General features: G+C 38.4%; 1 protein-coding gene across 1 annotated transcript in view; it reads left to right on the forward strand.

The window, feature by feature from the left end:
• LOC106854741 (uncharacterized) overlaps positions 1–26,298 on the forward strand; it is a 175,500-nt gene that overhangs the window by 125,186 nt on the left and 24,016 nt on the right. Inside the window, exons 18-19 of the mRNA XM_088169582.1 lie at positions 2,960–3,123; positions 8,221–8,380. Coding sequence (XP_088025708.1) covers positions 2,960–3,123; positions 8,221–8,380 — 324 coding nt within the window. The remainder of the gene's footprint in view (positions 1–2,959; positions 3,124–8,220; positions 8,381–26,298) is intronic.

A 26,298-nucleotide genomic window follows, 5' to 3' on the forward strand; every position in this document is an offset into this window, starting at 1 on the left:
GACATCTCTTGGGAGAGAGTTTCATCATATGTAAAAGCAGGAGAGCAAAGTTCCCAACTCTGTCTGTGCCTGAGTGTGGGCTGTGTAGCCCAGCTGTACTTGGGTGGCTGCAGACTTTTATCACATCTGAGATAATGCCCAATGTCCCAGAGCACACGTTTCAAATTTAGGTCTCACTGTGTATGTGACACAGGCTCCTTTCAATGGCTGCAGGATGCTGAGAGCTTTTCTGGGGTTGTGGAATTTCTCCTCTTCTGCCCTTGCTGGTCTTTCAAAGTCATCTACGTTTCTGTTGCTCACTCCAGATCAAGCACTAATCCACAGGTCGTGTTGTGGATCAGGTTTTCTCAGGTCTCTTGGTTCTTCGTCATCTAACCTGTGCTCTGCAGGCCATTTTTCACTCTTTACACATTGTTTTCCATTTCATTAGTTTTGAAAATAAAAATTGAGCTCTTCAAGAAATTTAGTTGGAACTCACTTGAGAGGTAATTGCAATACTTTTAGCATGTGCAACACTCTCTAGTTTTCGCTTGGGCAGCCTGCATTTATTCATTTATTTTAAAATTTCATTATGTAAAATATGCACAGAATTGAATTTTAGTTGTAATTATTTGGATTAAGATTTTTTCCTAAAAGAAAAAGGTGTATTTCCTCAATAACCAGGGTAAAAATACTGAAATGTTTAAATGGATTTTTTTCTCCCCTCTAATACTGGTGTATTCATAAAAACTGGAAGAGAGGATGAGGTCTGCATTATCTTTCCCACACTTGCATTGAGAAAATCGTTGTCATTGACTTCAGTGGAACTGTGCTCAGTTCTACACAGACTGGATTATTTATCAATTTCAAATAGCACTTGGTCAGGGGGAAACGTGAGATACAAGTAAAACAACTTAGATTTTCATTAAAGTGTTAAAAAATATACACACTTCTCTGTACTTCATATTGAAAATTTGGCAGTCTTACCCACCAAGATTATCTTTGGTAGAAACTCATTTGTTCAAATATTACACAATATACTGTATGTATCCTTTCCAAAATGAAACTATATCTCCTACATGTGTTTTCATTATTGCATTTGTAATTTTTTTTTCTCTTGGCATTCTTTCAGCAGCTATTTCAGATTTGCTTGCCAATCTATTTTAGATCAAGCCTTTTAAAAATATTGTGTTGTGGTAATGAGTTATTTCAGTGCTAGAATGTATTTTAGTATTCAAAATGGTCTTAATACTTATGAAAGATGACAGATAGCCCTGGAGACAAAGGTTTCTGTGTTTATTAACTAATGTTTTTTATTGTTAAGGAAAGGCTAGAAAGCAGTTTCATATTTGCGGGGGGGTTCAAGTCATAGTTCAAAATGCTGTGTCAAATGTGTTATTTCAGATTTGATTTACTGTCAGCTTGTAGAAGGATGTTCCAGGGATAAGAAACATTCCTATACGGTTCAAGTTCCAGTTCTGTCAGAGCTCTCCTGGGACCTCACTCGCTTTGTCTGTCTGTGGCTTCCAAAATGCAGAAAACAATAACACCTCTTTGGCCGCATGGATGCATGTCATTATGAAAAACAGGGGACACAAAAGGCTCACATGACTACTACATGTAGTGGTGTGATAAGTACCTGAGAGAGATGTTGAAAAATGTTATTTAAGGTATTTAAAATTAAGACACCTTTCTTGGATCATGTCTTTGAGGACCACAGAAGGTACACAGATTGACAGAGTACCTTTGTTGGAAAAAAAACATAGAAAAGTAAAGTTCTCCCACAGCACTTTTACTTTGCCAGAGAGAATTGCTTGGATAAGAGAGAAATTTATTCTTATTTGCCATTCAGACTTTTGCCTCTCTGGAGGAATGTCAGGACGTGACTGCTGTGCAGAGGATTTTCCTTGGTAGACAGTTGCTTCAGTAAGAAAGCAGTGGCAGCAGCCACAGTTTTTTTAGCTCTTTTTTTTTTTTTCAAGAAGAGAAGATGGGACAGGGAGATAGAAGACAACCAGAGTATTTATTTCTTTTTGTAATAAATATGGATAAATCAGAATTAATGACTAGTCTTTATATGTCATTACCAGTCTCCTGGGACCTTCAATTTTCATGACAGAAACCTAGCAGCACTGCAAATGGCGGAGAACAAAAATGTACACAAGAATCACAGTCCTTCTATAGCTGGACTTGTAGCTGTCATTCCTTTACTATGCACATTGCAAAGGTAGCCAGAAATGTGCAGAAAGTTTTATTGCTTCCTAAGGGTTAATCTAGGCAAGTTGCTCAGAAAGGTGCTCTTTCTTGGAGCATAAAGGTCACAGATCCTCTCTGAATGATGGGACACTGGATGCTTTGGTGGTGCAGTTTCACGTCCTTGCAAAGTGTGTCAACACGACCTAATATGAATACGGCTGTCATCGTGTGACTTTAAAAAGGCAAAAGTGGAGAGAGGAATTTATTTTAGTTCTGAGCAGTAGAAGACCCATAATATGCAGTTGAATTCTTCTAAATTGATCCAGCAGAGGGCAATAATATGTCAATACAGTAGCTAGTTCTTAAGAACTAGATATGAGGAAAATAAGATAAAAAAGGAAAAGAATGGATTTTCGGAAAATAAATAACTCAATATTATGCCTCCTTGGTCATTGTATAAAGGCAAATTTCAGCCTTCTTCCTCTGCCACTTGTCCTGAAATACACTAAGAGATTTCACTCCAAGTATTTTCACTGTGATATGGGTTTTGTTCTACAAGCCACCTCTATACGGTAGATTTTTATTGTACTGAAATAAGCCAGAAAATAGTTTATTTCACATCTAGTGCTTAATTTCAAATTCTGTCCAGCAGACTCCTAAGTTTCTGACTGTGTGCCCTACAAATTACATTCAAATCCTTATTATACAGAGATTCACGTTCTTTCGTCTTTATAGTCTAATCAGGTGTGACATTTTCTTATGTTGATTTTTTTCTCCATGACAGCGATTTGGGAACAGTGTAGAGAAACCCATTGCTGATGCTGCAAAACTCTCCTGGGTGTTTCTAAGAGCAGGGGAGTCAGGAGTTCCTGGTGCCTTAATCACCGTGATGCTTTATACCATCCTGTTCATGATCTCATCAACAGTGTTGTACCTGTATTTTTTAAGGTATGTCTCTTAATCTCATTATTCCCTTAGGAGCTTAGTTTCGAGCCTCTTCTCCTGTTAAATAAAATAAGGTGACATCAGAAAAGATGTATAAGTGTCACACACCCAGAGCTCAGAACAGCAGATAATCAAGGAGGGGTTTGCTCCTGCTTAACTTTTAATGTACTGGGATTGCTGGGCACAGCAAGTCAGAGACAGAGTCACTTATTTTCTCAACATGAGCACAGTTGATACCATGATTTTTCATAGATTCTAAAAAACCTCTGCTTCTTTGGCTTCAGGCAATTGTGCCTGTGAAAGGGCTTAAGCTGTAAAGTGTGTGTACCTTTCATTTAGATACTTTGGAAGATGTTGTCTTTAGCCTTACAAGAAGGGGTTTTGTGAGAAATAGGAAGAATTTCAGAAAGCTACATATGATACGAAGTGCAAAATCTCTGAATCTGCAGTGTCTTCTGGAGCCTTATAGCCTTTTGATGATATAGGATTTTTGGCTCGTTGTGACTGAGTCATCATGACAAGATTTAATCCAAATAATGTTTTCATGACATTAGCCCATTTTCTAAACTCAGTTCCTCATGAATTTGACCAACTACCTTTCTTGCCAGCTTTCTAGTAGACACCATTAGCTGTGCAGTCAAAAGGAACAGGTGTGGGACACGGAAAATTAATTAGATAGAATGTCTAATATATTGAATGAAAAAGCATTTTTTTTTCCCTAAGTGAGTTGTTTATAATGCAGTAGGAATTTTGTGCTGGCCCTCAATTCACCCAGTGATGAATATTGGCAAGCACCAATAAAAAGCCACATGCAAAGGCAAGGTGCAGGCAGGCGTAAGAAGAGAAAAGCTCAGCATACGCCCTCCACCTGACTGTGTAATTCCTCAGTCCTCCTTCCACAAACTCTGTTGCAGCAGGCAGAAAAAGATAAATGGCAATCTAAATTTCTGCAAAGTATTTCAGAGCTCCTACATTCCTGGGAGCTGTACACAACTCCAATGTACTGGTAGTCTAGTTAATTAGTTTTTGAGACGTTAATGCCTTCTTAATCATTGACTTAATAGTTTTGAATAGCTTCATAAGTTTTAGCTGTTGTCGTTTATTACTCAGGAAAATTAATTTAAATTAAAACATTTGTAAGGCAGGTTTTTATGAGAATATTACCAACATCTTCATTGTCTGGGGAACAGGTGCAAGATCATCAAAGGTATCTTTCCTTCTGGATCAATTTTCTTGTAATGTTTTCCAATAAAGGGGTGGGGGAATAATGTTACTAGGGGGAAAAAAAGTTGTCTTAGCACACATTTTAAAAATGATTCATAGCAAAATACGAAAGCAAAGGGAAGCTAACAAAATCTGTTACAGTGCATAAGGTCTTTGAAGTTCTTTGCTTGATAACAAAAGGAAACATTTTGAATTCTGGAGTCTGTGAAGAGTAATGCTGTATAATGATACAATCTGCAATTGTATGAACTTTCCCTTCCTCGAACATCTACAGCCAACACCATTAGAAACTCGGACCTAGATAGGACTCCTGTGCAGAACACTGCCAGCCCAATGATGATAGAATTAAAACCTTTTAAAATGTTTTTAAGGACAACATCTCTGCATTTCATAACACTGTTTCCTCGATATTGACATAACAGCATTTGTTTTCAAGAGAGAATAGTATTACTGCCAAGGCAGTAGCATCCCTTTGTGTGAATATTTCTTAAATGCCATATCTCAAATATTTTCAAGTGGAATGTTGCTCAGCACAGAAAACACGTATTTTTAAATAAGAATCCACCACATTTTTCTCTTGTAAGGTAAACCAGTATAAATATTGAGGGATACATTCTGTGTCTTAAGACCCCAATCCACAGGAGAGGCTTTGGCTGTTGGATGGAGGAGGTGGTGCTGTTTGTTGGAATTACTCAGCAGTTTGCCATTACACTAAAGTGTTTGACAGTGTGTAAAAGAAGGGATAAGAACACTGAACCCACAAGACCACCAAAGCAAGCAGGGGAGGTGTCTGTTTCTGCCACAGCTTCATGGAAAGCTTCAGAAAGCTCCATGGCAGCATTGGTGAACAGCCAGGAAGCTAATGAAATAATGGGTAGGAGTTAAGTAGCAGTAGGCATCTATTTGTGTCTTTATAAACCAAAATTTATCAATAAGTCTGGTTCCCCTTGCGTGTCTTGGAAGTCTGTAGTACAACTAGCATGGAGAGACATTCTAATTGCCTTTTGTAACAATGAAGTGGCACTGGTTGCAATTCCTTCCTTTTGATTCTGCTAGACACTAGAAACAGACAGGAGTTTGTTGGTGAAATGTTTTCTGCACTGTGAGAAAATGCAGACCTGTCTGAACAAAAAGTGTCTGGTGGAAAGCATCAGAATTTCATGGTATTGAAAGGTTTTTCAGGGCAAAGCTTCAAAAAATCTACATTTTTCAGTGTTAACAGCAAAACTGGTTTTGTATTTTCAATGGTGGTTTTCCAAAAGAGGATGAGAGAGGCTCAAGCTAAGATGTAATAAATTGTTTCAAACAACTAAAACTGCCTTTTAATTTTTGGTTTTGGTGTAGTTCTTTGAAAAGCCCATTTTTAATCAGACTCTGGGTAGGAAATAATTTCGATGTTTTCTGTTCTTTCTGATAGGTAAATAAATGAACTTGTGGACTATTATACTGGTTCTCATATGTCTAGAAAACATAATCTGTGTTTTGTTCTTTTTATTGTATTAGCAATAAAAATAACTACATTCATGCTTATAACAAGGTATGTTAAGGTATAAGAAGTGTTGTATTAGTTTTCATGCCAAAGAAAAGAAATTAAAGCAGGTAACAAGAGCAGGCTGAATACTTCTGGACAAAAGGAACAAAGATGAAAGACAGGCTTCATGATTCTTAATTAATTCAAAGTTAATTATATTGTTTATAACCATGTGCTTAAAACCTTCATATAGAAAATGTTTATGGCAGCAAATAGACAGTAATTTAACTGCATTAAATTTTACTTAATTTGAAATAAGAATGTTGCATTAAGTGAGCTTAAATAAATGGCAAGGTCTTTCTCTTGTTTAGCAAGACAAGTGGCAAGCCATTTAAATTGCTGACCTCGAATGTCAAACACAAACACCATGGAATAATTTTGCTTCAACATGATCAGAAGGTCAGAAAGTCCACCAGCTTAATTGCTAGTTTTTCAACCAAGCACAAGATAATTCTAAATTATGAGTCAATTCTTGCAAAAATATACCTGTGGTATTGAAAGAATATCTGATGTAGATCCAGAGATGAAGAGAAAAACTTTTTCTTTAAAGATACGGTGGAGTTTATAAATTACTACATAAAAGGTACTAGTTATTTATAAAAAAATAATCTCTTATGTCATGTGTATTAAGCTACTTTAGTATCCTACTCTGCTTTAGCACTGATTTACATTTCACACTTTAGAGCATTTTCTATTATTTCTTGATTGCCAGTTTGTTTCTATTCCCAGACTACCTACATCCTGATTAGATGATCTTCCACCTGCTCTCTCCTTTTGATAAGAGAATCCCAAAATGACATCTTGCAAACTGCAGGAAATTTAGGGCTGCAGCTTCAAAAAGGAATGTTTCAAAAAATAAGGGTGAGGAAAAAAGTACAGAGAGAACCTTTGCAGCAAAGCCTGAGATATAAATTCCTAATCTGATGTTGAGTCAGGCTGCCGGATTTTGGGATCAGAATAGCTACTTCATCACAGAAACTCTTGGATATGGTGCTTGACCCTAGGTACACATTCCCCTTTGAAGGGAGAGCTAAAGTTCCTCCCGAGATCAAGTTGAAAAATTGTCTGTTGGTGCATCCCTTATTTCTGTTCCACATTAGATCTCAGTTGTGGGCAAAATTGTACTGAGCAACTTATTGAGTGGGCTGCTCTGCACTTTCTGTGAGCGCTCTAAGGTGTGATGTAGAGCTGATGTAACTGTGAACTTCATTCTGGTTTAGCTGAACAACCTTCTGCCTCTCCCAGGCAGCTTGTTCACCACATACATGCCAATGCAAGGCCCAAGGATAAGGACCAGCCACAAGAACTGTCACTGGTGCTGCTCCCACCTGCCAAGAAATGAAAGACCTAAACAGCCCCACGCAAATCCAGGCATTTTGTTGGTTGCAGTGCCACAGCAGTCCATGCACTTCTCATGATTTGCCCAGCCAGTCTCTGGGAAGGATGAAAATATTGAAATTGATGCCAAGAAACAGCTGGATTGGAGTAAAGTATTGTCTTGGAAAAGGGTACAAAAGAAAAGACCTCAGTTCAATATCCAAAACTTAGATTTTCTGATTTTACTTTCTGAACCCCTGTTTTTGGAATAAAAGTAGAATGAGAGATTAATTGAAGAGGATCCATTTGGATGAAACAGCAGTGCTGTGATGTTTTTAAGTTCATTTTAGGCCAAAGATGTGACACCAGTCTTTTCCAAAAGCCCCATAATATTTCTTGGTTTCACCTACATCAAGAAATGCCACACAGCAAGCCTTTCTTGTGGTAGAAAATTTTACTGCGTAGTGCTCAGTCAATTCCTTACCACAGAACAGAAATGTCATAGAAAAATAAAGCCAACGAATGAAATGAACTTTTCTAGGATCAAGAGAAGTTTAGATTGTATAGGCTTCAGGCTTGGCCTTGAAACAAGAGGGTGAGTGGTTCCCTTCTATATGATGTGGTTTGCTCATTATTGAACCCTGGCACAGCAGGACTTCCATTCATGTCTAACTGTGCTACTGGAGTTAGTTACCCAGTCCAGTGCTAAAGACAGACATTAGACATTTCTGAAGGGAAGGAAGATCAGGATCTTTTGAGGAAGTCAAAATCTTAAATAATTAAATTTCTGCTTACATTTATGTGATTTGATGCAGGTACTGTAAATTCTCCATAGGGCTGGGGAGGGCTGTGTGTTGGAGAACTTGTGGGAAAGAAGCTTCTTACTCGTAGGCAGAGACCATGGTCATGAAGGGAAAACCAAAACAGAAGTCTATAAAATAATGATTTTTTTCCTTTTTTTTTTTTCTTTTTTTTTAAAATTAAGAGTCTTTTCAAAGATGAACCAAATATTTCATTTCTATCCTTAGGCTACATAGTGAAGGTTGGCTGTTGGATGTATTTCAACGTATTCATAGTGAGGAAGGCACATTCTTTGTTCCACTGGACTTGGAGGTTTCCAGTCAGGAGCTGAGCTACATTATGAAGAGGGCTGAGCAGTGGAGAGGACTCAATGGTGAAAGACGGATGGTGAGTGGTGAACAGAGTCTCCAAAAAGAGTCTGTGGTCCAGACTAATGGTTTGTATTTCTTAGTGTCATTTAAGAGAATCTAGATATTAGAAAATTATTCTTAGGGTGCTTCATTGAATGGAGAAGCAAAGAAGCAGCATGTTCAGGAGAATTTTGTGACATTGCATGTGCATTGCCTGAGCATCCTGAGGGGTTACAATCTGCTTAGTAACCAAAGGCTTAGAGGCATCACTGATGTCAACAATTAGCTGTGCCATCTCATGGTTCTTGACTGGGTTTTAGAGACTTACCACTGGTTTAAATGTCGGTATCATCCCAAATAATTTCTCAGCCAGTTCAGCAAACTGAGGATTTCCATGAGCAAGCAGAATTCATTCCTTAAGGGGACATAGGTGAGGCTGCCCTGAGAAGCGGGTGTGAGTTTGGTCAGTCACATATAAAAACCATACTCTTCTCCTTGGCCCTTTTTCTCCAGGATTTCCCAGAAGAGTAGGCTAAGTTGGAAATAAGCAGGGAAAGGTACTCTACTTCCATTATCAAAATAATTCCTCTTTCTTTTCTGTTAAGCCCCTAGCCTCTATTCCTACCTAAAGATCTTAAGCTGTGATGTATAGGAGATACATTCTGTGTTTGCAAAGGGTCCTGTGATGGGGATGCCATCCACAGATGAGGCTTCTGGTCATAATTGCTTTCAAAGAATTGAAAAGAGAAGAAGTAATGTGGTCAGTAGTCTCTGAGGACCATTGTTTTCCTTCTGTGATGGACTTATTCTTCCTTGCTTTCTAGCTTTGCATCAGTGTTATTAATTCCCATAGGACTAATTTACAAACCAGCTCTTGGACAATTGGTAAAGTGCTCATCACTTTGATTTATACATCTGTGAATGCCTCTGTGTACAATGCCTTGTTTGGTAACTCTCCTGCTTCAATGTAAAAAGGAACAGATTCCCGATAGGAAGGAAATTAGTCCTCTTAAGCATGTATGAGTTGTTTTGTTTTTCTTTTTTAAACCTGTGGAACAAGGGACTTAAGATTAGGGTCTGCAGGTTTTTCAAATCTCTATAACTACCTCTGAAAGATCAGCAGTTTATATAAATATATAGCCTCAGTTGTCACTGTTATAAACATCTGCTGCAGCTGCAATTATTTTCCACGGTTTTTTTTCCCCTGTGATGACAGTTTGGACCCTGAAAGGAAAAACTGAATGAAAAAGCAGATATTCAGTAAGCTCAATTTTTGTGGGAAAGTGTAGAGCACCATAAGGCATTTCAGCAGAGGGGAGGGAAAAGGTTTGAAAGAGTGAAGGTGCTTCTACAACCACCTGCCTCAGACATTCCCACTTTTTGTACAGATAGAACTTATTTTGTTTTTCCCAGTAAGTAAAATAACTTTTTTTTTCCACTTCAAAGCTTTCTCCAATAAGTCAAAATATAACCAGTGACAATTGGTTTTTATTATCTTTGTTACAAGTTAAGTAAGGTCAAACAAATAATACATGTAGTGGATCTCATTTTACATGCCAGGACCGCAAATGACATTTGAAAAAAGTGGCAGATAAGGAAACTGCAAACAACTACATTTCTCATTTAAGTACTGAATACATTTCTAATGATATTTCCAGCATATGATTTCTTGCATCAGAACAGGAAGGGCTGAATAAGGTGAAAAAAAAAAAGAAAAACAAAAAAGAAGGGTGGGAGGAAAAGAAGGAAGTGTAGGGGCCAAAGACAAATGGAAAAGAATGGAAAGAAAAATTACTTCTCCCTATACAAATAGTCTGTACCTAAATGGAGGAAACCTGAATGGGTTGACAACTGCTACAGTAAGACAGAACACTGAAAGGCACGACCCATAGCTATAGACACGTCTAAGTGCCTAGTTTTTCTCCCAGTATGCAGCCTAGTATGCATTAAAGGCCACATTGAAGTGGGAAACCTTAGTCTGAGATCCTTTAAAATGGACCCAGCCTCAGCTGGATCCAGCACCTCAGAGGGTGCAATCGGAATAGAGGGAAGGATCTCAAATTCAATCCTGAATTATTGGTACAAAACACAAATACTGCAAAAAAAGAACCAGTCTTCAAAATCTTGCTTTCTTTTCTTTTTTTTTCATATTATTTTGATGGAAAAGGGAACCATCAAAGGAAATGTTGTTAGCTCTTTGGGAAATCTAGTTTTTTAATAAAAACTTGCTCCATGCTAGAAATGTGTTCCCCGCATGGAGCATCTCCCTGCAAGACCGGGAGCTGTATTTGCAGGTTTTTTTCTGCTCCTAGGCATTGCAGATACTGGAAGACTCTTTTTTTCTGCCACAGATTTGCATAAGGTATTTATCTTGTCCCTTTCTTTTTATATGTCTAATTGTACTAAGTAATCAGTATGGAAGACACATCACTAGGTCTTATTGCGTGCATTATTAATGTGTTAATTTTTAAATAAAATACGAAATTAACTGTGAACAATTTTTATAAAGGGAAGCATGAGACTGCCATATCTTACATCACTCCATATAAAAAATATATTTTAAATGGAGGTCATTCAAGTAAATAGTCAGTCAAACCTTCTGGAAAAAATAGGTCTACATTTTTGCAATATTTTCTTGCTATTAACCATGTGCTTCTCATTTTTATTCGCTGGATTAAAAATTGCCCCATAAATGGGTATTTTATAATATGCTTAATTTCCTTTTATTAAATTGATAAATGCAGCAGCAGAGGACACATTTACAATATGATGAGAATTTAAGGTTATTGCATTTTATAATTTTTATATTGTTCAGAGCAGTGATTTGTCATTTGTGGAATGACATCCATGCCATAATTTCAAAGTATTTTCAGTCTTTCTTTTGATAGGAAAAAGGTCACTTTCTGTAGACCAGGAAGACATCAGTCTATTAAACTAATTTGCCTACATGCAAATTTTGTCATTTTTACCTCATTAACTATTTATCATAGAGTAAAAAAATATATATATTCATGAAGGGGCAGCTAACAGCCTGATGGAGCTGGAACTAATATTTTGCAACTCTAATGATTTTTTGCATCCTTAATTAGATAGCATAAGGTTGATATGATTAGGTCAGGATGTAGTGTTTTTCATTAAAATACATTTTAGAAGCTGTATTCATAATCTGCCCTTGCAATTAAATAATGAGCCTATGAGTTTAATATTATCGACCCAATTATTATCCCACGGAAAAGTATACCTTTAATAAATTTGTGCCGTAGGACCTTCATTAGCAACAAAACGAATTATATTTCCAGGTACACAGATTACAGGGCCACAATCACATTTATGTAGTGGTTTGGAAGGCACTGTGTGGGGAGAGCCACTGTAGCCCTGCACCTTACAGAAAGGCCCTTGATTATTCTGGAAGAAGATTTACAATGCCTTTAATGAGGAAAGCTGCAAAGAAGTAAAAATGACACCTACAGAGGCAGGCAGAAAGATTTCTAGAAACAAAGGTGTGCTGAAGCAGTGTGCTCTAGGCACCAGTGCGAGGAGGAAGCCTGGGCTCCCATTCCTCCATTCCTGTTACAAACGTGGAGGCAGAGCTGAATATTTGCTGATCTTTTTTTAGAGACAGTCACGTCTTAAATGTGTGTCAGGTTCTAGAATCAGTAAAATCAGGACTGGTGGCAGACTGGAATATTTTAATCTGCTATTGTTAGCAGATCAGTGATGAGGTCAGGACCCTGGATTTTAGCCAAGACTTTTCCTTTTTTTCTAGAACTGATAAACGTGACAATGTCTTTCTATCCTCACCAAGTAATCACTTTTCCAATGCTAAGTAATAGCTTTGAGCCAAAGTATGAGATTTTTTTTTTTGTCTAAACAAACAAGAATTAAAATTAAAAAAACTACAAAAAGATGGGGGGAAGCATTTCTAATAAAGCAGCTGACCAAAGATGATCTTTTAAGTGGGATCTGTTGTGGCTGGGTTGGTTGTTAGGTGTGTGTAAGTTTGGTCATGTCTCAAGCCTCTGAACTGTTTATCAGGTCAATTGCTATTAGCAGGAATAAAAAGGAGCAAATGTGGCCCTTAGAGACTTTTACTGGACTGAGCCTTCAAAGTACCATCCCTGCTTGTAGTGGGAGTTGTTATGCAGTAATGTTAAGGATGAGAAAAGTTGTGCAAGTCATAAGCTGAAACAAAACTGTTTGTATACCAACCATAGGCTCAAAATATTGGCACATGAGGTTTTCTCGAAAAAAAAAGCAAGGTCTGTAGGCAAGAAGATAATGTGAAACTTGCACTTGAAATAAAGCCTGATGCACTGCAAAATTATTTTAATGAGACTAGGGCTAATTTTCTAATTTTAAAATGATATTATAGCAAACCATAAAAAATTACCCGGCAGTAGATTTTTGAAAGGAAAATATATTTGTAATTATCTTGAACACACAAGATTACTTCAGGGCCTATTATCAACACAATTTTTGGTACCACTTTACACTAATTTGCATTTATTACTCTCAGGCCAACTATTAATATGTTAATAAATAAGTCATTAATACTTGTTATTTAATTGCTATCTATTTATTCCTGTTCAATAATGCATTAATTACTTGTGAATAGTTGAGGGCAAAATCCTGCCCTTGCTAGTGGAATCAGCACTGGCAGGAGAGGAAGCTGATGCTGGATGTGGCAGCATTGCAAGGGCTGCTGGAGAGCAAGCCTTTTAACTCATTTAGCACAAGGGGGTTAACTTTTGATTTTATCTTAGAGGAGGTTTCATGAGCCTCCAGTTTGTGCTGCAGCAAAGCTGCTGATCACAAATGGAGGCTGATGAAGGCAGGCAGTGCCACACCTGAAATTGCTGCTATTTGTCTCTTATTGTCCCGGTCTTGCTCCAACACTGGAGTTTGGAGTTTGCTTGCACACACAGGATGATGGATAAAGAGAAATGAAGTCATCTGAAAGCCAGGTCTAGAATCAGGAAAAGGTGGCACATAGTGTATAGCGAGAAATGGATATAGGTACATTGCTTTCTTGCTGTTGGATATTGGAAAATGTAGAATCCTCAGCCGTGCTCTAATTCAAAATCCCAGATTGATGCTCTCCAGATCCCCTTGTGTAAGTTGACTGTAGTGTAGATCAAAAAAGGCTGAAAAATATACTGACATCATAATTGGTATATTTTCTGTTTGAAGGTTTAATACTACTCTGAGTGTGATTTCTTGCCTCCTTTTGCTGAAAAAATGGTGAGACCAGGTCAAATTTTGAACAAGAACACCAGCCTGTTTCTGCAAATCTAGTAGATAAGGTCATCTTAAATTTGATGGTTTTGGAGTTGTGGGGTGAATTTTATTCTATGAACACAAACACACAAACAGAAATTTTGCTGTTGCCTTTCAGGAAGACCAATTTCCAAAAGACAGGTGAATAGTTGCAGGGGTATTTTGACTTTAAAAGAAAAAAAAAAAGATTGAGGAAATGAGCTGGAAGGGTTAATACCATAGTACAGATAGTACAGATTGTGGGGGCCTGAAGAAGAAGTCAGAAAGCACAAGGTAGTTATAGGATAAAAGAAACAGAAGTGGTTCAGGAATTCGTACAAAAGACACAACCGTGCCAAAGAAATAGAAAGAAACTGAGAGAAATGCAAGGCAAGAGAAGTGGATTGGAAAGGACGACTATGCAAGATAACTATAATCATGGTTCTGTAGAAGAACTCAAATTGCTGATTTATATGCCATTGATCTGCAAAAGGAGACAGGAAAACATGTTGAGAAAGCAAAAGTATACAAAATGTAAATTAATTTTTTACTCATTCAGTCTTCTGTTTGCAAACTTTTTCTGACTTTGAATTATACCTTATATATACAAATACCTCGTGTACACTGTATTATATCTTTAAGAAATAACAAATGGCTGACATCACTCAAGCTGCTGCTTATAAGGTCTTATAATTTTGATCTATAGTTTCCTATAGATCAAAATTATAAGTTCCTATAGAACTTGTTTTTCAAGTTTACATTTAGATTTCTTTTTCCTAACCTTAACCCAAATTGCAAAAATCTTTGGAGCTGCTCACTGGAACTCTCAGTACCATGTCTCCCACAATTTAGATTGTATGAAGAATCAAAACTTGTATGCTGCAATAGCATAGCATAAGAGAGTAGAAAGCAGTAGCAAAGCTGACTGTGAGTTTATCTAGAAAAATTAGCAGTAATATAGGATTTAATTCCTTACATGCCAGTATGAATAAATCACTGTGTTGATCTGTAGTAATGCACGATTGTTTCAGCCAGTACAGCAAACTACCCTGCTAGTCCAGAACAATTTATCTCAGCATTTTAAGGTGACATGTAATCACCTATCTGCTACAGAAATTGTAGGAGGAGAAACCTTGACCCCTTGCAGCAAAAGTTGCACTGACTTTATTAGGGCCAGAATTTCCATCTATCTGTGTAAGCAAAGGGAAGGAGAGGAAATAGGGCCATGTCTCACTGAACTTCTCCATGATCTGCGTGTATAAGGTCAGATTCTCATCTGGGATAAATTATTGAAGGCAGAGTCTGTATTTTATTTTTAATGATTAAATGGAGATTGAAAGTCAGAGATGAGCAGAGAGAAGGCTCAGCCCAGTTATGGGATGTTACAGAAAACAGAGCAAAATGAGGGTAGCCTCTTAGATTTAAAGCAAAATTATTCTTGTATGAAAAGGCAAGGCCTTGAACTTTGTAGAATTAAATTTGCCATATGGTTCTGAAACACTTTGCTTTCTATTCCTTTAGAGTATTTAGTCCATAGGGAGTGGTAGGTAAAAAGAAGAAGGGGGGGAAAATGCGGATGTTCAGAAGCATCTGGAATAGCCAAATATGCTGACCAGGCATGCCATTAAACCTCACAACTGTTGATTAGTAATTCATCAGAAAGTATGTAAGCTGTGGAAAACAGGGTAATGCAGTCTAGGTAAAGGAAAACCTTCTTTTGCCTTTGTGTGGGTAGGTCTAACAAGTGGAACTGCTTAAACAGATGTGCACACAAAAAGAGGCCTTGTAATAAATTATAGCAATGGTAGAACGGATATAATCAACAAGTAAACTAATGGAAACAGCATTAGAAATTGAGCTGGTAGAGTAACTCTGCACAGGACTTGCTTGATTCCGTGTTGTATCCCATCTTAAAGAGAAAAAATAACCAAAAAAGGGAGAAAACAGGGATTAAAACCCCCACATCTATGCAAGCTTCTCTGAATCTGAAAGTTGCATGACAATAAGTTAATAGAATAAAAACAGATAAAAAGAAAAGCAAACTATGAAAGCTATATGGATGCAAGTACTATGGGCTACTTACAACATTTATTTTTTTGGTTGGCATGTTCATGATAAATCTATAAATAGAAAAAAAATTATTTAGTCAGACTCAATGGAATTTATTTAGAGAGGTAGTAAACATTATCTTGTGTTTGGAAAACATGTATTTTATTTTTCCTTTCAATATGTATTTTGTTTCTCTTTTAAATGAGAACTGATTTATTCAAGTCTCCTTTACTATCCCCATTATATGCACAATATATTATTTCCAGAGTAAATGGTAACAAATCATTTTAATCCCGTAATCAATAAATTAATTATATAAAGGCGTTAGTGAAGATGGACCAAACTAATAGTCTGCTGACATCCTTCTGCTTATACACTGGCAGAAAGGTGTTAATTTCTCTAATACTTCAATAGACATCCAAGCTGTTTTGTCAGAGATGTTGGACAGTGATGGAGGAGGAGTACACTTAACTGTAATTTTTGTAGTAATTCATGGAAAGCCTCATTGACATGTGCTAATGGCACTTGATTGCCCTCAAGATGTTTTCACAACAGAACTCTGCAAGTGCTACATCAAGGTTTTCTCAGTCAAATAGTTTTTTCTCCTTGCATCTAGATAATTTGTGACCACAGGCAAACTTTTGAAAATCCAAGGTGGTTTGCAACACTCCGTTGGGGTGAATCTGTCATCGGCCGGCTGGTACAGATCGGTGCACTAATGAAGAGCAAGCTCTTTGGGTTTTTTGTCATTTCTCTGCAAGCAATCCATTTTGTTTCTCCTCAGTGGCAGGGTATGTTATACATCTCATCCTGTATAATCTGACTTACATTATAATTTGATTCATACACAGCCTTTCCACAGAGATTAATTAGCATCAGGCTTGAAGTTTGCAAGTGAAAATATGATAATTAGTTTTCTTGGAACGTTAACATTTCAACACTTCAGGTTCTCTCCATCTTTGTCTTCAATGAAGCTGCAGTAAACGAGCACTATTTCTCTTCTAAATCAGACTCTTGTGAGGTTTGAAATACAGACATTTTCATCAAGCTGGATAATTTCCATAGAAAATTTACTAGCTCATGAAATATTGCAGGAGTAATTCATACAATGACTCCCTCCTCCCCTTGGTAGGTTGAAGTATGATGTGAGCAGTTCTGAAAACCCCCAGGACAGTCACTTATTTAACAGTGATGATTCCTACTCTTTGTAGCAAAAATCAGCTGACTCTTCATTTTTTGCACAGAACAGAATTAGCCAGTAGGTCTCTCATATGGTCGTTGGGTAGTGCTGTAAACAAGGTTACATTAGTGCTGTAAACAAGGTTACTCCCTGCATTAGCTGGTTCTCTTGGAGTATTTAATACAGGTAACTCATTTGGCATATACAACATCCCAAGAACAGTAACTTAGCAGGATTCTGAAAAAAAATATATGTGAATAATGAGAACATTCAATGTTACAATAATGAGTAAAAATGTTATATGAAATATCAGCCCTGAGGATTTAAAGTCATAACGTAATCGCAACATATGGGGCTTAAGAAGAAACCCACCTTATGGAAAAGTTATTGTGTTGTTGTCCATTATGGGTGTGTGTAGCTGTTTAAAAATTAGTATTTGTTTCAAAAATTCTGATTTATACTCTTCAGTGTTAAACAAATTTCCTTTTTTTCCAGTGATATGGTTTTAAAAGATCTGTCTTCTCTAATTGCTAGATTCTCTATTTAAGATGTGATTCATCTTATTACAACTCTGGCATCAGACATCCTCTGAGCTTGGGCAGGGTACTGTTGATGTCCATTGATTTAGTCAGGTTCGGGGTAAGTGAAATTCTTAACCAAGGTAGAATCCAAATTACCATGTAGTTGTGAGCTTGAATATGCAAAAGCATGAGGCTCATGTGTCAATTGTGTATGTAACTGCAAAAATGGTTTTGCAGATCAGGCTCTTTATTTCTTCTTTTAAAGGAAATTAAATATACTACCATTTTGTATTTGTCACACACAAGGCTGCTGACAAAGACTGAATTACTTTAGATGCATTAGAGAACACTTAAACAATGTTACAAAACTGAAGGCTCTGTAGCTTGCTTTCTAGTAATGACCTTTAAATATTCTGGGAACTAATGGTATTTAAATGTAAAATTCCACACCCTGGCAGTAAAGACTACTGAAGACACTTGTCCAGGGCAAAGTGAAATCTCTTTGCTCACTGAATGGGGCTGGTGGCAATATAGAAAGCCCTGATCTGGATGTGTATAGCAGTTCAGGAGACTTAATGGGATGGTTGAGGGTTTGACTATGCAATGAGTTTTGCAAAAATACACACTTGATCCCAAGCCCAAACAGATCCATTCTGTCTTCTGTCTTAACCTGAACTCATAAGACAAAGTAAACTGTGCCTGAGCCTACAGGTGAGCCTTGTCACACACAAAACCCAGTGCAGGCAGAATGAATGTGGGTTATAGGACTCAGTGAGGATACCTGTCCTTCCTGCAATAGATATGCTAAAACCTGTGGTCTCAGTGGGCTACAGATCCCAGCCTGTGGATTTGAAGTAGTTACCCTTGGAAGCTTAGAAATAGGGGATGGATTAGACTTCTTCTGCTGAAGCCTGAAAGCACTGTCCAGAGTTTGTATGCTGAAGTTTCCTGAAAGGGTCACGATTTTCACCCTGACATGTTTGTCAGGGCAGAAATGTGGTGTCACCATGCTTCCCATCTACATAATTTTTCCTATCTTGGCAATAATCAGGGCATCTAAACCAACAGTAATTTCCTGGGTCTGTCTGAAACGTGGTGTGAGCGTCTCTGAGGCCAGCCAGCGAGACTTTGTTGTTGAACAGAGCCTTGTTTTCTCCTGATCGACAAAGGGGGAGAGGAAGACATGCCCCAGGGAGGTGAGGTTGTAAGGAATTCCTTCCAACAACAAAAAAGAGAAGGAGGCAAATTGACTGTTTTATTAGGAACATGATCTGCAGTGTTTTTCATCTGGAGAGGGGATTGTTGCATGCTGATGAATAACGGGTATCGTATCACAAGAGTGCTAAAATGCCCCTGAGCAAGTTTGTTCCTTCAGCTCTCCTTCAGCAGCTCCTGCTATCCCAGCCACTGACCTGTGAAATGTGGTCGCGTGCTCTGGATTTTTCCTGTATTTTGAAAGCTGTTCTTTTCATCTTGCAAAATATTAGGCTAAACAGTTAAATGGGAGTCGCATTTTTAAGGGTTTGTGTATTAATATAAATGGAAAATCTGACAGGTCGAGTGGCCAGAGAGGAATAATCATGCCATTCAGGTGGCATGTAAGGACAGCGGGTTATATGGATTTATTGTTTTGAAACTTAGTTTTGTCAAAAACAGAATGGACTTTTAAAAATCCACATTTTTAGAATAAAATACTGTGTTTCTAGAGAGGAATGTCAAGAAATGATCAAAGAAAAAGGTTGTCAGCTTCTAACTTTGGCATGCTCTGATGGAGATGGACACAAACTTTGAGCCTCACAACACCTTGATTGAAATGGGCACTGTTCAGACAATCTACTTTCCACGTGAATCCTAGGGCCTCCTCTCCTGTCGGCTTTGAATACTTCTCACTATTCCTAACATGAGACTTTGGGATGACCTCAACAGTTCTTCTGAGGTGTTTATCTTCTCCACTGACTGGGTGCACGGACTTATTTGCATATCACTGATTATAGACCTAAAGTGCAAAATTTACCCAGTGACACTAGGATCAGCATACTGATGTAACATTTCAGTGCAATCATCAAACACTAAGACTGAATTCCTGTTTCCTCAGAATGAGAGAGGAAAAGGGAAAGGGCAAAGCTAGGCAGTGCCTTAGGGAGCTCTGCTCCTCCTGAACCTCTTCTGGGCTACAGCAGTGGGAGCAGCTCATCTGGTTTTGCAGGTCATTTGTCTGGCAAGAGCTACCATGAAAGGTTATTTAAAAATACGAAAATTGCACCTGGTCATTTAAAACATTTCAGAAGGGGTTGTTGCGCCTGTCAGATGAACGGCCATTGAAATTGGCACGCTGGCCATGACATGAGTAATTCTTCAATGAATCAGTCTTTTTGCATAGAAAATTATCCCATCAGAAACACTCTGAGTAGCGCTAGCCTGCAGGCTTGAAGCTTAAGCTCAGTCACAGCATAAAAACCTCCCCAGCCTTGTTTTCTTTTGCAGCTGAGATTACCCATTTAGAACTCGTAATTTAGACTTTTCTAAGATAAACCCCCTTTTGTATTAATGAGTCTTGCCTGAGAGAGCAAGCCTGCCAACTGGATCCTTACTTCACCAGTTCACAAAGAAGGATGCTTATTTTAGCCTTATGAAACACACTTGGGCTATGCTTTGCCATTTAACAAGTGGGAAATAATGTAGTAAAGGCAGAAAGCTGGTTTCTGTCTCTTTCAAAGTTAACATAGGCAGAGAAAAAAACATACACGATAGTGCCTTGTTAAGCTTTTTAGGATTACTCTTCTCTTTACCTTGATTGTTTCCTCTTTGCTGAAGTCTGATGGGCTTCAAATAAACTGAAGGCTTGTGAACCTGGGAACCTAAGCCCTCCTGCTGCTAGGGAAAGGTTTATAGACTAGTTCCTTTCATTATCGCTTTATAAATGGCATTGTTTGAAGCAGTGTGTACTGGAGCTTGAACAACAACGTGCAGGATGTTAGTTAATTTGCTGTTTGCAAACTAGTGTCTTTTCAAGTGGTTTTTGTGGGGTTCAGGTAATTGTTCGTGTTTGGGACAGATGGGAAATATTTTACCAGCAAAAATTATCCCACCTCATGGTTAAGTCTGGGCAGCACCCGTTGTATGTTGGCCTTCAGGGCTACAGATAGGTGGGTAGGTGTGACACTGACATAAGTCTTGCATATTTCGTCAGGCCCTTGCACAGGATGAGGCAGCCAGAACATCCAGCAGCATGCAGCAGACCTCTGTGGATCACTCGTCCCTTCAAACAGCAGTGCCAGGATTGGAGTGATGTATTTGCATGCAGCCTCATTCAGCCTCAACACCCTCCTCGATGGGGTGATCTTCTATTGTTTGATATTGTCAACGTCCCTTGTTTCAGAATATCTAAGTCTGTGGTGTCCACAACACTAAATTTCTTGCTCCAGTGACAGAGAAAAGAGATGTTTTAAATAGGAAAACATCTGGGCTGTCTGACTTTAAAAGTGCCTTCGCGAAAGCTCTGCTCTTTCTGTCATAGCCCTATCCATTCTCGTTTTCTTCCTCTTCAAACTTCACAGAATCATAGAATCAAAGAATATGCTGATTTAGAAGTAACCCAAAAGGATCATCAAGTCCAACTCCTGACCCTGCACAGAGCAGCCCTAAGAGTTACATCATGTACCCAAGAGCACTGTCCAAAATCTTCTTGAACTCTGTCAGGCTTGGTGCTGTGACCACTTCCCTGGGGAGCCTGCTCCAGTGTCCAACCACCTTTTGGGTGAAGAACCTTTTTCTAATATCCAACCTAAACCTCTGCTGACACAACTTCAGGCCATTCCTTCAGGTCCTGTAATTGATCACCAGAGACAAGAGATCAGTGTCTGACCCTCCTCTCCCACTCATGAGGAAATTGTAGACCACAATGAGGTCTCCCCTCAATCTTCTCTAGGCTTAACAGACCAGGTGACCTCAGCCACCCCTCATATAGCTTCCCCTCAAGTCTCTTCATCATCTTCCTCACCCTCCTTTGGATGCTCTTTAAGAGCTTAATATCTTTCTTATATTGCAGTGCCCGAAAGTGCACACAGCCCTTGAGGTGAGGCCACCTCAGTGCAGAGCAGAGCTGGACAATCCTCTACCCTGACTGGCTGGCCATACTGTGCCTGATGCCCCCCAGGACATGGCTGGTCAACTCAGGGTCTTCTTTCTTGGTACCATGGCTTCCTTGTGCTTTCCTGACCATTTCTGCCATCCCTTGGTCCCCCACCTCTGTGACAAGTAGGAGCCAGGATAACCTTCTTGTCCTGTACCTGAACAAGTGAGTCCTGACCACTATGGTGGTGCCAGCTCAGCATGGCTGTGCAGGGGAGGGCATTTTAGGATCTAAGAAGCATTCTTCAAAGAAAATATATGTGCAATCAAATATTTGAAGGATGTTGAGCACCCACTGTGGACATACTGTCATCAGAGAGGCACTGCAAATTTTCATGATGTCTTTAAACTGACCAGATGTCCTGCCAGTGGCTGAGAAGGTGCTTTAGCCTGCATGGGGAGAGCAGAAACTTATTGCAGACTTTCCCAGCAGCCTGAAATGACCCCTTTTCATCACTTTTCATCACTCTTCATCTAAGGACAGAGATCCTTAGCTGTGCTGGGTCAGGGACCAAGATGCCATGGTTCCCTGTACAGAATGCTTCATGGCTGGAGAATCCTGGACCATGGAGGTGCTTGCAAAGAAACTTGAGATTTCTCGAGGTTTCTTGTGAAGAAACAGTTAGATGTTGTACAGAGTGACTAAAAGAAAAGGAGGTCCAGCAACAGCAAAGTATCCAAAATATTTTCTTGATCAGTTTTTGCAAGTAGAAGTATAAACATATGTGCATGAGTGAGAATGATATGACAATGGATTATGACTGTTTTTGAGTCTTTACCCTCAATTTCCTCTTGCTTACACTCTGAAAAGCATGCATGTGGCTTGATGTCACTCATATACATCCAGCTTGAGAAGCTATAAACAGCTTTTAGACTTTACAAAAGCAGTTTTAACATTGATTTCTATGTTTCATTGGTGTTAATTTATTTGTATGTGATACTAAATACTTGAAATCAACCCTTTGGGTAGCTTCCATATATGAGTACCTTGTGGTGAAAACGAAAGGCAAATGGAATGGGCTTTTGGGGAAACAGGGAGGGAGAAAACCACCAAAAATTGTAAATAACAAACAAAAAGCCTCAAAACCAAAACAAAATACTGGCATCTTTTAGTAAATACAAAATTCTTTTGCACTGTTTATTCTCTGAATGCTGGGGTACTGGAGAGGGTAAGCAATCGAGAATGAGACAATACTTCCATCATTATTATTTACTATAAATGTCTGTTAAATTTTTATTTATTGTCAAGCTGAATGTAAAACACCATGAAAATAAGTGAGGCAAATTTTCCAGAAAATAAAAACACTTTTGATTTTGCACTGGTGACTGTGCAAGTAGTGGCATCTGTTGTATCTGGGATCTGACTCTCATTTATACTGTTCTGACATCTCAACAAAGCTCTAGCTTGGGCATCAATGTGTGCCAGAGCTGTGTGAAAAGGCCTGAGTAGTGTACAAAGAGAAGGGGATTTATGATTTTCAAACCTGACAGTACCCTTTAGGCTAACCATGAAGGAACTCTGCTTGGTCTGCCATATCTCTGGTTAGTAAGGGTTACTATTGTCACTTATTGAATGTATAATAGGATTTAGAGATGGATTAAGCTAAATGTTTTGGCTTTAAAAGATTGTTTTGTTTTGTTTTTCTTTAGTTTCATGGAATAAACCTCTTTTCTGCCTGCACAGGAAAGGTTGAACAGTTTAAACAAAACCGAATGAAAATTCTTGAATAAGGCAAAAATACTGCAGTTCAATATGTTCATTCTGTTTTTGTGGTGATGTGGCATCATCATGACTAGAGTTTGTTGTTTGTTTTCCTGACTGATGTGCAGCCAGGCAGAGATTCTAACTTAAAAGCTTAAGATTTAGACTCTCAGACCAGGCTTTTTTTGGAGAATCATTATCACTGCAATTCAGCAAGGAGATGTTTTATGGATTAAATAAACCAACAAAAATAAACAGAGAGCTCACAGTATTTTTTTCATGTTTGCAAACCCGTGACATTTTGTTTTTCAAATCTATATTGAGCATGTGATGTTGAAAGTTACCATGGGTCAAAGACTTAGTCTGAGCTGAATTTTGCTTACTCTAGAACTTGACTGTGTCTGGCGAAGAGAAGGGACATTTTTTAATTCGAAAGATCATGTACATGCACATAACTCACTTGTGCCAGGAAGCTGATCCCTCTGCTCTGAGTTCCTGCTGCCTTGCCATCATGCACAGTACCTTTTCTGATCCTTTCAGTGCAAGGAGAGGCCATAGCAGGTATGGCAAGACTGGCAAGGCGCTGTGACCTGTGCCTGCCACATGCTTTGTCAGATCAGACAAATGATTCCTGTATCTGTGCCCCTGTTACCTCTGGAAGGCATTTTCATCTCGTACACAGTCCAGGGAGTTGCTGCATTTAGACTGAAACAATCACAGAAAATACAAACCAGAACCACATCACCGCACTGCATTATTCAAATGAGAGGTCAAATTACCCCCACTGATGTAAGCAGGGTTGCCAAGGTCTAAACGAAGACACAACTTGGCCAGAGGTCTGTTTCTAATGTGAGGTTTGAAGGCTGGTAGGTCTTGTATCTAATATCAAACAGCTGCAAGTCAGTACCAGCTCCATTGAAAAATACGCAAGCATTTCCAAACCCCCCCCCCCAAACAAAAACACAAAACCCAACAATCCTGAATCTTGATATATTATTTAAACTTTGCCAGCATTAAACTATGGTTGCTCATTGTTGCCTACTATTTTAGTTTGAGTTTCCTGTATGAGACTATTTAGGTGAATTAAAGCATGCTAAAATATTTCAGTATAATGCTCATACTGCTTCTTCTCCCTGCTCTGTCTCTTTCTGTCACTCACTCACACACACCCCCCCGCCCCCAAAGCCCTTTACTAAAGTGCAAGCCCGGTTCTTGTATTATTTGTACCCCTGTAGATCTGTGGCAGCTTCTCTTCATTTGCATTTAATAACAGAAAGCAAACTCTGGATGTGAATTTAGTGAACTGTTAGCATGAGCAAGGAGGGAGGTCATTTATTAATCCCTACTTTCATTTTGCCGTGCGGCTTTTGGTGTCCTAAGATTACATGAGAAGACACTGTTATAACTATAATCACTCAGGAACTCAACTACAGACATATATAATAAATGAATACATGGCTCAGAAATTGTTAATGGCCAGCAAAGTATTCTTTTTCTGAATTACTGCCAAGTTTCAAAACTGCATGTGTCATCTTATCACGTACTATACATTAAGTGTTGGTCATGTAAGTCAGATATGCCCTATGGGTATTTTAAATTGCAAACATAACTTTTTGAAACTCTATTGTAATGGTTTTTATTTGGCTTGGTTTCTAAATCAACATAGTTTGTTCATACCACTTCAATTGCTTTTCCCTTATTCTTTGCTGCTTCTAAATCCTTTATCTGAACAAGATACAAAGATCAAGTAATTTGTTGGGTAGCTGAGCATCTAATGTTGTAAAAACTCTCTGTAAAATCTGTAGTAAATTTATGGTATGTACCTTTTCTTTTTTTCATATGTAGCCAGTATAGAAGCGGAACTTAAAACAGCATAGAAGTTAGTCATGAAAGAAGCATGTTCCTTTTTTTTTTCCATCAGATATTGGCAAGAACAAACTTAAACCATTAAAGATAATAATGGCCTCAAAACATTTGAGTTTAGGCATCTATCCTCTGCTGCACAGCTGTAGTTTTACAGTTCACCTGATACCGTCCTGGTGTAATATAGCTCTTAATTTGGATGTAGTCTCTTGTGCAACATCTTTGAGGTTTCAACCTACTGCAAATCTTCCCTCCTGCCTGAGACCAACTGGACTATAACAATGTCCAATGACTATTTTGGTTTCTTGTCTCTTCCCACATAGTGGCTGACTCCATAAGCAGGGTTGCTTCTACCTTGGATACTATCTGTTCAGGAACTTTTGAGAACATTCTAAGAAGAAATTATTTACTGTGAGGGTGCTGAGGCACTGACAGAGGTTGCCCAGAGAAGCTGTGGATGCCCCATCCCTGGAACTGTTCAGGGCCAGGTTGGATGGGGCTTTAAAAAACCTGGTCTAGTGGAAGGTGTCCCTGCCCATGGCAGGGGGGCTGGAACGAAATAATCTTTAAGGTCCCTTCCAACCCAAACCATTCTATGATTCTATAATTCTGTGGTTTTTCTTCTGTCATCTTTCTGAGTACAAAAAGCAGAAGAAACTGATGTGCAGATGAAAGCTTTGAAGAGAAATAGATGGAATTATCTCTGAGAGTTACAGGTGGATAAATAGATCAGTAAAGAGTTATATATTACGTGCTAATATATCTGTGAAATATGAAAAAATCGTGAGGAAAACACAAGTCTAGAAAATAGAACTGTAACATCTCAAGGCAGAGAAGATTAAAGTAGTTCTTCCAGCCATTCTATTTCAATGAATTATTGTATATATAAATCCATTTATGCTGAAAGTTTGAGAGACCATTTTTTTCACAAATACTAGTGTTTTCCCAGGAAATAGAAATAGGATTCTGAAATTAGTTATTAAAGATCACACTTTAGGGTTTAAGATAGCTCGAATTCCAAGGGGCCACACATGATCTAATTCTGGGAGTCACATTAGCATTCAGTTGAAATGGCTTTTGCCAGGCAAGGCACTACAGCACTTGGCTGCTTTTAGCTAAATCCAGAAGAACGAACCCTATTGTCATCAGTCCTTGTCCACAACATCTCAGATTCAGGATTTCTTTACAGAACAGGTAAAATGGAATGCTGCTACCACAGGGACAGGGTGGGTTTGGCTGCTGCATCACAGTTA

This window comes from Sturnus vulgaris, chromosome 1 (assembly GCF_052056855.1).
Source record: "Sturnus vulgaris isolate bStuVul1 chromosome 1, bStuVul1.hap1, whole genome shotgun sequence".
Classification (NCBI taxonomy): Eukaryota; Metazoa; Chordata; class Aves; order Passeriformes; family Sturnidae; genus Sturnus; species Sturnus vulgaris.